The following is a 12,804-nucleotide window of genomic DNA, read 5'->3' as shown; positions in this document are numbered from 1 at the left end:
GACGAGCGAAACCTGCCCTTGTGGAGAAACTCCGGAGAATGCTGACCATGTTCTTAAACTATGCATACTAAATCAAGGAGACCCGAACAAGACTCTGGCCACAAAACCCTCCTATAGAACAAAAACTATTCGGAGAACTGCCTGATCTGGAAACGACTGCGTAGTTCATCTCAGATACAAGATTACTGATCTGAACCCTGCAACATGTAAAATGAGAACGAAGAAGTAGAACAGATGTATATGTACCCAAATAGTGTGAAGAGCAGAAAAGTTTTTTTAAGTGTGGAAATACAGCTTCTGGCACCCATAAGACTCCAGTGGAAGTACTGACTGGAACTTATCTTTGTTTAAAAGTATGTCCTCTGGAGCTGAATAAGCTTCTGCGCTAAATGGTGAGCCAAGGGTATTGAAAACTGGTTCTTGACGTCTTAAAATTTGCTTTTATAAATTGCACAATTAATAATAAGTGTTGTACTTTTAATCAGTTCACTAGAAATAGTTTCACCTTTCAGAAAAGGAAAACAACAAAATATGCTTTCTTTAGCTTGCTTGTAGAAATTGGAAAGCTTTGTTTCAAAAGATTTAACATTTCTAATGCAAACAATCCATTGCAATAGCAATTATGTAAAACATGAAATCTGTCATTAGAAATATTGGGGTGACACAGAAAACATTTACCATGTTTGGGTATAGTTGCAAGGCAGTGAGTTTTTAATTCAGTTTTCAGTGTGAAGCAAGCCAAGGTTAATGTGACCTTCCTGCTTGAAGCTTACTGCTTAAGGAGCCAGTTACTCACCTTCGACCCTTCTGCTGTTAATGAAAACAGTTCTACTGACTCAATATTTGATCCACACATGAAACATCAACAATTATAGGAGCAATAAGCTCTTTGCAAAAACTTTAACAATGATACACATTAGGCAAATTAATAAATATTTAATGTTTGAATAACTACTTCATAGAACAACAAATTCCTATATGAAATATAATATCATTTGTATGGATAATAAACCTGCAAAGAACAATCAACAACATTTCCAGCAATGATTATAATTAATTTTTATTTTAATTAGTTTAAATTTGAATTTCGTCAATAAAAATGATAGATCTCTATAACTTAATATGTAGCTTTAAATTACTTTTTCACTTCTCAGCTTACTACAAATAGTAATTACTTTTTAAAAATGTTGATGAATTTGCAAAAACTTCTAAGTTAACAGGGGGTCTACCAAAAACTAGAAAACATGACAGGGGGTCTATGAGACAAAAAAGTTTGTGAACCACTGATTTCAATGTTTTTTTCACGAGTATGAACAAGTAGGTGTCGTGTCAAACTACTAGATCTAGAAAATCCGTTCTGACATATTTGACATTTAAATGGTTGTTCACCAGTATGAATCAGTTGGTGTTCTTTCAAATAACTATACCTAGAAAATCCTTTCTGACATATTTGACATTCAAATGGTTTTTCGCTAGTATGAACAAGTTGGTGTCGTTTCAAACTACTAGACCTAGAAAATCCGTTCTGACATATTTGACATTTAAATGGTTTTTCACCAGTATGAGTTAGTTGGTGTTTTTTCAACTGAGTAGAGTTAGGAAATCCTTTTTGACATATTTGACATTTAAATGGTTTTTCATCAGTATGAACTGGTTGGTGTGCTTTCAAATTAGAAAAGGTAGAAAAACCTTTCTGACATATTTGACATTTAAATGGTTTTTCACCAGTATGAACCAGTTGGTGTTGTTTGAAATAACGAGACATAAAAAAACCTTTCTTACATATTTGACATTTAAATGGTTTTTCACCAGTATGAACTAGTAGATGTTGTTTCAATAATGAGAAATTATATAATCCTTTTCCACATGTGGCACATTTAAATGGTTGTTCACCAGTATGAATCAGTAGGTGTTGTTTCATATTACTAGTGTAAGAAAATCCTTTTTGACATATTTGACATTTAAATGGTTTTTCACCAGTATGAAATGGTTGGTGTGCTTTCAGATGAGAAGAGGTAGAAAAACCTTTCTGACATATTTGACATTTAAATGTTTTTTCACCAGTATGAACTGGTTGGTGTGCTTTCAGATAAGAAGAGGTAGAAAAACCTTTCTGACATATTTGACATTTAAATGTTTTTTTACCAGTATGAACAAGTTGATGTTGTTTAAAATGAGTAGACCTAGAAAATCCTTTCTGACATATTTGACAATTAAATGGTTTTTCACCAGCATGATTCAGTAGGTGTTGTTTCAACTTAGTAGAGTTAGAAAAACCTTTCAGACATATTTGACATTTAAATGGTTTTTCATCAGTATGAACTGGTTGGTGTGCTTTCAGATGAGAAGAGGTAGAAAAACCTTTCTGACATATTTGACATTTAAATGGTTTTTCACCAGTATGAACTGGTTGGTGTGCTTTCAGATTAAAAGAGGTAGAAAAACCTTTCTGACATATTTGACATTTAAATGGTTTTTCACCAGTATGAACCAGTAGGTGTTGTTTACAATGACTAGACCTAGAAAATCCTTTCTGACATATTTGACATTTAAATGGTTTTTCACCAGTATGAACTAGTAGATGTTGTTTCAAAGATGAAAAATAAGATAATCCTTTTCCACAAGTGTCACATTTAAATGGTTGTTCACCAGTATGAATCAGTAGGTGTTGTTTCAAATAACTAGATGAAGAAAAATCTTTGTGACATATTTGACATTTACTTGTTTTTTCACCAGCATGAATCAACTCATGATTTTGTAATATTTTAGAGCTAGAAAACCTTTTTTGACAAATTTGGCAAGTGAAAAGTTTATTTATTTGATGATTATTTGTGCAAGTAGATTTCTTGATCTTATCTGAAACAATTTCATTGGATAGGCTTGGTTCCATATGATCATGCATTGCATTTAGAAATACATTTGTTGAAGTCATTTCTTCTTCTTGCCTCATGTTTTTTATCTATTGGAAAAAAAAAATAAAAAAATTTGAATATGCAAAATTTAACATTATATTAGTTTTAAAGAAAACAGCCACTTATACACAGAATGGGTAAAAGCTGTTTAAACCTGTTTTTTAAACAGCCATTAACTAGAAGGAGAATACTGATTTTGCAGACTGCAATCCGAGACTAAAAGCCGTAATCACAATTTTTTTAAGCAGATAAAAAATTTGTGAGCACCCAAGTGTGAATCTTAAGATTATTTATGATATGTTAATGGAAACAAAATCATTACCTAGATTTAAATTTACTCTCTGTTATGGGTGTCTAATCAGATAAAACTTCCAAGTAGTATTATTGCAAATCTGTGAGTGTGTATGTAATTAATCTTCATTACATTCTGACCTTTCATTCTTTTAAACTTTTTTTTCTACCTTAGAATACTCTCTTCCTTTAATTAGTGGAAAGACAATACTCACAGCCAATGACAGCTAGGAAGTCTGGGGGAGCACTGTGAGCTCCTCCAGCGTGTCCTGATCAAATCATTATTTCTGTTATTTTAAGCTTTACAAAAAATATTCTGAGGTATCTACAGTGCAATTAGCCAGCTACTCTTCCACTAAAGAATTTAAAAAACAAATCTGCTATTCACTGCACTCAATTAATGGAGTCCATCGACTGGTAGAAAATGGTAACTATAATTTCATGTGTCAATCTAGTCATACTTGTTAATCTGTGACTTAAATATGCTAAGTCATTGGTTTTCCTGACTGACTCATGCAACCCATTTCATAAGAGTATGCAGAACAGTTAGAGAGGCACTTAATTAATGTGAAAAGCTCTTATTTCGTCCTAGTACATTATCAAAAACGCGAATTGTATATGAATGTATCAGGACCCATTATTTAAAACATAAATATAAACCTCCTTTCATTAAATATCGAATGTGACAGCGCTATATAAATTATTATTAGAATTTCCATCATCAATAATTTCATACTAAGAATAAGTTGGCATTAATTATAATTATTTAGATCTATATTTTTTAATTTTTTTTTATTAAATAATAATTTTTTGTGTAAGTCTTAGTATTTTTATATCTATGTTATTAAAATAAACAAAAAGAAAACTTAGTTTATCTTTACAAATCGCAGAAAGTAGATTTCTATACCCACATTGAGCTGTGAATAAGTTGTGTAGTTTGCTATTTCGCGGCTGTGTGTGTGTTAAAGTTGATTTCTATCAAATATTGTTAAAAATCTCTTTGTAACCCTTATTTTCTTTGCTGTTTCCTAACATATCCTTTCTCATCCCTCTTTTTCGTTAACTGTTAACGGGACCATCAAAAGTCAGACGAGGGAAGGATAAAAAACAAATGGGTGTGCCATCAAACGTCCATGCCGACCAGCAAAATAATTAGGCTAAATACAACCTCGAAAACATGAAAGCATGTTGAAGTCCATGCCACTTGTGCATAGCAAAAAGTACGATCTAATGTTTTGCAAATGATAATACGTACAGTGTATAGTGTAAATTGATATTCTTGTTGAATTTAAAACAAAATTAATTGTAATAATAATAAAAAAAAAAAAAAAAGAAAATGTGTTTGGCCATCTGTGTCTTGCTGCTGTCAGTTTCTTTTAAGTTGTCTGCATTGAAAAACATTTTTTTTTCTTTGGTAGAGACTTCACCGGCCCACCGGACATTTGCCCGTTTGCCCAGATAGCCAGTCCACCCCTGATATAGTTATTTATTATGTGTTATTTTTATTTCTAAATTCATATATACAGTTTAGTTTTGTGTTTTTTTTTATTCTTATATTTACAGTTAAGTTATTTTGTTTTTTTTTAGCGGCCCCCGTAAGGGGAAAAAGCCGCTATTAGGTTTGTGCAAAATGTCCGTCTGTCTGTCGGTCCATCTGTCACACTCAGATCTCGAAAACTAGAAGAGATATGAAAAATATTATTTCATCATTAAATCCGGCTTGAAAAGTTTAGGTGCAACGGCTACTTTTGGTTTTCTAAAAGCAAACCGTTTAATTTATAAAATTAATTATGCAAGCGATTTTTTCATAAAAATACACCAATTCTAAAACAATTACGTAAATGTAAGGGAGGCAATGTTACAATATGCTAACAAAGATGGACAATTTTTGTGTATTTTCAGTATCACTAAGTCAAATATATTTTAAAAATGTACAGGAAATGTTTACAACAAATATAAATAATAGTTAAAGACGTTTTTTCTGGTCAACTAGCTGCTAAAATTAAAAGAAAACATTTCTGTTTGTTTATAAAGGCTTATAATGCACTTTGTATGTAAATATCACGCACATTTTTTAAAATGGACTTTTTATACAGCGATTTTCGTGCAGTAGCGTAACGTCGCAACATGATCAGGTGCTAAACCAATTCCTTAAACTTTTTTAAAAAATCAGATTTTATTTATTTTTTGTTTAGTGCCCCCATCCGAATAAAAGAAGCTTATTTTTGTGCATTTTGTCTGTTGGTCGGTCTGTCCGTCACAATTAGATTTAAAAAACTAGAACTCTAAAAGCTATTGAAAATCTGATTTACCCTTTAATGTTCCTCCCATAACATCTCAATAGTTTTAAGTATCTAAAATTGATTGTTACGGATTTTTTTTTGCAAAACTAATCAACGCCAACAAATGTTTGTTTGCTCTTCTAACTTATATTACATTCAATTTCCATGCTTATGTTGCATATTAATGCTAAATCAAAATCTCTATACTGACTTATATTTCATTAAGTGTAAAAATGTTCCGGATATTGTTTTATAAAACATGAATTATGCCTAATGATTGTTTGAAATCGCATAATTTACTAATAATTACACTTATATTATTTGACAATGCGTCACTATAATTTGGTTATCAATATCAAATTGTTCCGTATTTTCATCTTTAAACAAATTTTTAAAATATCGACAATAGGTTGTTCAGGGCTTTAAAAAAAAAGTAATTTACTAGAATTGATAACTGAAAATTACTTTTTAGACTTAATTTTCTTGCTGAAACATAACATAGAAGTTTTGTAATCGATAAAGAATGTTCCGGATTTTGTTTCTTACAAATCGTCGCCAGAAATTTCCAAATTTATTTAAAAATCTACTAACGCCAAATAATTGTTTGAACTCCCTCTTATAATTAATAAACAAATAATCTTCTCATTTACGAAATAATGTTTTTACGGATTTTTATGAAAAATATTTTAACTCACTTCTCTCTTACAGTACATTTAACTTTCTACCTAAAACATTAAAAAATCTAATTATCTTTAATATTATGTTCCGATTTTTAAGGAAAACAGAATCCAAACACCAAAGTAAGGTATGAAAATCTCTCCACATGGCTGTAGTACATCTAATTTTTATACGAGACCATCCAAAAAATTTAATTAACGGTATTACATTTATCTGAAATTCTCTTTTTCTTTTACTATTTATACAAACATCCAGAACAATCTATTATATAAACTTTTCAATTTTGTTCATACCTAAAATTTATTGCGATGTTTTGAAACGTAAAATAAAGGTTAATCAATTTTTAATAACTTTTAGTTGTTTTTTTTTTATATCAAGATGACGGACAGACCGATTGACAGACAAAATGCAAAAACAATGTGGCTTTGATCCTCTTTAAATAAATTCTATTAGAACTCAGTGCACCAATGTCTATGAACCCTCGTTAAATATCTCGTGTAAATAAAGATATTTTTTTTATGGTACCGGTACTACTACCCTATTGTGAGGTAATGGAATTTTTTTCCCACGATGTCATATGAATGGACTCTTTAAATGTAATGCTAAAAGAACGCACTCTGTGCACCAATGTCTGTTAACCCTCAAAACATTGCTCGTATTGATGAAAACATATTTTAGTCTAACTAAGCTGTGTGACGTAGTGTTTTTTTTTTCCTTTGACGTCATATGGAATGAATTCTTTAAATGAAATGCTAAAAGAACGCACTCGGTGCACCAATGTCTATGAACACTCGATAAATGGCTCGTATTGATGAAGGGGATTTTTAGTCTAGCTAGGCCGTGTGACGTAGTGGTTTTTTTCCTTTGACGTCATATGGAATGAATTCTTTAAATGAAATGCTTAAAGAACGCACTCGGTGCACCAAAGTCTATGAACACTCGATAAATGGCTCCTATTGATGAATGCGATTTTTAGTCTAGCTAGGCCGTGTGACGTAGTGTTTTTTTTTCCTCTGACGTTATATGGAATTAATTCTTCAAATGAAATGAAAAAAGAACTCGGTATAGCAATGTTTTTGAGCCTCGTTATGTGACTCGCGTTTAAAAAAGGAATGATATCTTGATTTAGATCTAATCTAGATTTTTAAAACTAGATCTAGATTTTAGATCTAGAATTTCTAGATCTAGTTTAGACTAAAATAGACTAGATTAAGATGTAGAATTTCAATTTCTAAACTTAAAGTGTAAAAAAAAAAGTGTTGATTTTCATTTCCAAACGTTTTGATCTATATTGCAATGTTATAATATACTAAAACTAATCTACTATTTTTTATTTAATTTAAATTTACGGTAATTGAATCTTTGAAACATTATTAGGCCTACTTTTGACCATCAAAATTAAATCACCTCTTGAATATTATTTGTGAATATGCAGATCCGACAGGGATCCGACTTCGACGGGGGCCGCCTCTGAGTTTGTGTAACACAAACTCTCTTTTTAAACTTGTTTGTTTCTAAATTTATGTATACAGTTGCTATTTTGTGGGGTTTTATTTTAATTCATACATACAGTTTAGTTACTTTGTGGGGTTCATAAGTTTCTAAATTCATCCATACATTTTAGTTATTTTGGTGCTAGAAGTTTTGATAATTTAGAAAAAAAAGAATGTATAATAAAACCTTTTTTCCTTTACTACAGTATACTTATGCAACACAGAATTAATAGTAATTTTGTTCAGTTAAAAAAAAAAAGAAAGCAACTAAAAAAAAACTTTTAAGCTAACTTTTATAGATGACTTCATTGTTATAAATTAAGGGAATTTCTTTAAATTAAAGGGTCACCTTTCCGACCTTGTGATTTAGAGCTGAAGATGTTAAGGTTTTCTGCGGCTTATGGTTAACAAGGGTGTCATATAGCCAGCATAACAAACAAACTCTTTAATTTTCCCCTACTATGGTAATGTATGTATTAGATCTGGGTGAACTAAGAAACGCCCTAAAGATTAAAAAAAACAAACACTCTTTCACCTCACTCAATGGCAGTTCTGAAAGAGGTATGTGTCCAGTCAGTTTTAAGTTTGGCAAAATGATGGGCACTGGATAAAAGTTTCTGTCTGCCTTCTTTGACATAGCCAGTAGTCTTGATGATAAGGACAATGGGTCATCACTTTCAGTAGTACAAGACATTTTTATCTCCTGCTTTAGAACATCTGCCTGTAAGACAAATAATATTTATTTATAAACTGTGATGGGAACAGACTTTGAAAAATTTTTTGTTTTTTAAAATGGCCTGTCACTGCAACTTAAAAAAGTTGCTAAATTTTTTAAAATTAAGTAGAATCATTTTATTTAATATTTTCTTTAAATAATGTTGTATTACATTATAATTACACTGCATAAGCTTTACTGCACATATGCACAAAAATGCATGCAAGGCACTATTGTTTGTACATATAGATGAGAGGAGAAAGCTTTTTGCAGATGCTTCATTTCTGGGTCTATCAATCTATAATAGATAACTGATTTTCTGGTAGTGTACCAACTTCTCTCTCAAACAACTATAAAGAGTGAATGCGTTTGAAAATCAAAACATGCTTGAGTTTTGGAAATACTTCAAAAGTATTAGCTACACCTCTGTTTCTTTCACTGATTATTCAATTTCGTTCAGGAGAAACTTTTTATTAAACTTTGTACATGAAGTCTGCCAAGGAATGCTTTGAAAAGCTATTGAGAGAAAGCTGCTGAATCTCTGCTGAGTTCTTAAGCAAGACAAGCAAGAACAACCAGAGGAAGAGCAATGCTTAGAGGAGAATTTTTAGCAATAAAACTGCATATTGAGACTTCCTAATATGACTCTTTTTCATGCTGATACAAGTTGTTTACAAGAAGTGGATCTCTATAACACTTCGCTTTTAAAGCATTAGTAATGATTAGTTATTAGTTAGATATAGATGGCGATTGGGCCTATTAGATCTAGATCTTATAATAGATCTAGATGTCTACATCTAATCCTATTTGAAATCAATGAAGTCAACAGGCAACCCTAACCCTAACCCGACGAAAATATAAGATATTAACAATATGTTATTATCCAGAAAATGATTTGTCTATGAACAATTTGTTGGTGAACTAATTGTCAGTGGGCCATTTATCGTGAACCAACTGTGAGCAAGTTGCCTGTGAGAATATGTTTGGTGAACGAATAGTCTTGTGAATGAATTGTTGTGTGAATGAAATGTTGAGAACGATTTGTCGGTGAACAAATTGTTGTGTTCCCACTTAAAATAATCTTATAACAATAGTATTAGAACTATATATTCACTTATTATTGAAAATGTATGACTTTGATTGCTTTCTATCTTTGTAAATTAACACTAAAATACAAACCAATGAAATATGAGATTAATGAAAGGACTGCCTAGTATGGATGATAAATGAACACTGTAAGATTTCTCTGTATGTAATACACATTTCACTCTAGCTTTTTGTTATTTTTACTCATTGTGCGTCTTTCTAGATCTTATATACTAGTATGAACAGAATTAAATATTTTATTATATGTATTACCTACTATAATATACTAGAAAAAAAAATACCTGATGTCCCGGGATTACATTATAAATTTGACCATGGCAGTAGTTTTCAAATGGCTGCATAGAAGAAGTTACTTCATCTCCTTCAGTCTTTTCAATTTTTATATGTGACAATTTCATGTCTTGTAGTTCACATGACTGTTTTATCAAACATATTTCATTAAGACTTTCTTTCTTCTCATGTTTTATTACATTGCCCAGGTCAAGACTGGACTCATGTTCTATATCAGCCATCTTGCTTTGGGTACTTTACTTTTTCTTTTGTCTTGATTTAGAACAAATTTAATTTTTCTGTAAATAAAGATAAACGTAAATGTAATAAATAATATTTTAAAAACAATTAAATACAGGTGCGGATTGGGGGGTATCAATGGGCCGGTCAGGACGCAAAAAAAAAATTATTATTTATCAATGCAGTCAACTTAAAAAAAAATGATAGCAGCATGAAACAGATGCCAGAGAACTTGTAATTTATTTATTTATTTAAATAATTTCACTTGAGATTTAACAAAAACATTCTTTAAAATGTAACGCTTTACACTAAACATAATGTTTGCAAAAGCATTAGACTGTTTTTTTTTGCTATCTACTAGTGGCATGGACTTCAACACTTCTTTAATGTCTTTGAGTTTGTGTTTGGCCTAGTCATTTTACTGGCTGGCATGGACCTTTGATGGCACTTCCATTTGTTTTTGCTCCTTCCTGTCTTTTAATGGATTTATTAACAATGTTACTGAAAAAAAAGATGAATGAGAGAGATTTTAGGAGCACTATAAACCCTGCCTCCCCCAATTTAATTGGCTCATTAGCAATGTTACTGAAAAAAGAGAGGAATGAGACAGATAAGTTAGATTAGAAACATTGATGTAATGCAGGAAAAAATAAATAGGGGAGACGATTAGGAAAATATAACAAATTTTCACCAAGGTTATCAGAAGTGTCAACACAGTAATTGTCTGAGTGGTGCAAGGCACACATCCTGAACTAGGAGGTAACAGAAACAAGAAGCGTTATAATTCAATAATAAAAAATAAGAATGTCACTCTTTAGATTATTGAATGACATTGCTGCTTTCCTAAGAGATTCATACAAAATTATGGATGTATGTGTAAATGTAAAGAAAGGTACTTTAAACTGATAACTATTAAATACAAAAGGAGAAAAACAATGGTGGTCCAAAGATGCGGCATTGCTCTAAAACAAACAATCATCTCTCTAAATCAGTATTAAATTCTAGTGCTTGACAAATTTGAAAAGAATAGCGTATCAAAAGCAGACTCAATATCAAAATATAGCATTCAAAGATACTTTACAATAGCATTTGTTTTCTTACATGTCTTTGAACTTACCAAACCTCTTTCAAATTACCTTGAAACAAATGAAATGGATGTTTAGAAAGCATCTAACATGGTGTGTGTAACAAAACCAAGATCAGAAAACATTTTGAAGTGGGGTAGAAAGCAAATGCAAGGAGAACAGAAAAATGGTTATATAACTCTCAATGCTCAAAAAAGCTTAAATGAAATTTAGGACCCTCTTGCCAACATTTGCAGATCAGTTCGTGTAGTACAGAGGTTGGCTTGTTGTGGTTTTGCACTGTTTTAGAAAATCTGGGCAGTGAGGATACCATTGCCATTGCATTCAGAGGCTTTGCTGGCAGTCATGTTGAATATGGATTTGTTGACTTCTGATGGGGTCAGGGGCAGAATGGCTATATGGGCAAATGCCCGGTGGGCCTGTACCAAGTGGGCCGGTCTGATCGCGACCAAAGAAGAAAAAAAATTTCGATGCAGACAACTTTAAAACAAAAATGGCCGGAAGCTAGACACAGATGCCTTAACATGCTTTTATGTTTTTGTTTGAAATTTAACAAGAATATCAAAAATTTACACTATACTCTGTAGCCTATGTATTATCATTTGCAAAACGTTACACCATACTTTTTGCTATGCATGAGCAGCATAACTTCAATATGGCTTTCATGTCTTCGAGGTTGTGTTTGGCCTAATCATTTTGCTGGTCGGAATAACGTTTGATGGCACACCCATTAGTTTTTGTTCCTTCTCTCCCCTGTCTTTTGATGGTTCCATTGTCAGTTAATGAAAAAGAGGGATGAGAGGGGTTAAGTTAGAAAACATTGATATAGCGCAGAAAAAAAATAGGGGTGACAATTATCTCTTTAAAGGATACAATGGATACCAGCACATATAGAACTAGTAGAAAATGAGAAGGCTGTCGCACTCACCATGAGTGGAAAAACAAACTCACAATTAAACATTTCATCTATCCGTTAAATTAATGAAACTAAAAATAAATGAGAAATGGACAAGCTGTCATCACAAGAAAGGTGATGCCTATTAAAAGCTGTCCCGACAAGATCAACGTCTTATCTTATGACTTAGGACAGGACACAACAGAATAAGACAACATATCCTTCAAAACTGTTCTCTTAACCATGAGGCCTGCATAAGACACTGGTCCCAAAACATCCCAATAGAAAGAAAACTATATGGAGAGTTCCCTTATTTGGAAACCACTGCGCAGTTCATCTCATATATTGGTCTAGTCATCTGAACGCTCCAACATAAGAATGAGAACGAGAAAGAAGAAGAAGAAGCTCTTGAACAATACTTAATAAGAGTTAACTGTAACACACACACAGCCGCAAAACTGCATACCACCCAAATTATTCACAACTCAATATGGATATAGAGTTCTTTCTAAAATTTGTACAGAAAAAGTAAGTTTTCTTTTTATTTATTTTTTTTATAACACAAATCTAAAAATCCTACACTTAAAGCTTACAAAAAAATATTATTTAATAAAAAAAAAACAAAAAAACTAGATTTAAATCATTTTTTTACTATTTTAATTAATTATACACTTATGCTAATATGCATAGTATGAAGTCATTAATGATGGAAATGTTTTTAAAAATTATAATAATTTATAGGCCTAAAGTGCTGTTACATCCAATATTTAATGAAAGGAGATTTATATGTTTATATTTTAAATAATGGGTCATGATATATTCATATAGAATTCATG

At 31.5% G+C, this 12,804-nt stretch overlaps 1 protein-coding gene across 11 annotated transcripts in view; it reads right to left on the bottom strand.

The window, feature by feature from the left end:
- Positions 1–916: 916 nt before the first annotated feature.
- LOC106064651 (zinc finger protein 227-like) overlaps positions 917–12,804 on the bottom strand; it is a 139,227-nt gene continuing 127,339 nt past the window's right edge. For 8 of the 11 annotated variants that reach the window (XM_056041381.1, XM_056041375.1, XM_056041379.1 and 5 more), the window contains 3 exons: positions 9,760–10,047; positions 8,192–8,377; positions 917–2,959 (listed from right to left, as the gene is read on the bottom strand). In XM_056041381.1, coding sequence (XP_055897356.1) covers positions 1,226–2,959; positions 8,192–8,377; positions 9,760–9,990 — 2,151 coding nt within the window. In that variant the 5' untranslated portion in view covers positions 9,991–10,047 and the 3' untranslated portion in view covers positions 917–1,225. Of the gene's footprint in view, positions 2,960–8,191; positions 8,378–9,759; positions 10,048–12,804 lie in introns of those variants that run through there. The other 3 variants (XM_056041383.1, XM_056041384.1, XM_056041386.1) reach the window with 2 other exon arrangements.

The sequence above is a fragment of the Biomphalaria glabrata genome, chromosome 9, assembly GCF_947242115.1.
Source record: "Biomphalaria glabrata chromosome 9, xgBioGlab47.1, whole genome shotgun sequence".
NCBI classification, from domain to species: domain Eukaryota; kingdom Metazoa; phylum Mollusca; class Gastropoda; family Planorbidae; genus Biomphalaria; species Biomphalaria glabrata.
The sequence above is the reverse complement of the archived record's forward strand: the minus strand, read 5'-3'. Positions and strand labels throughout refer to the sequence as shown.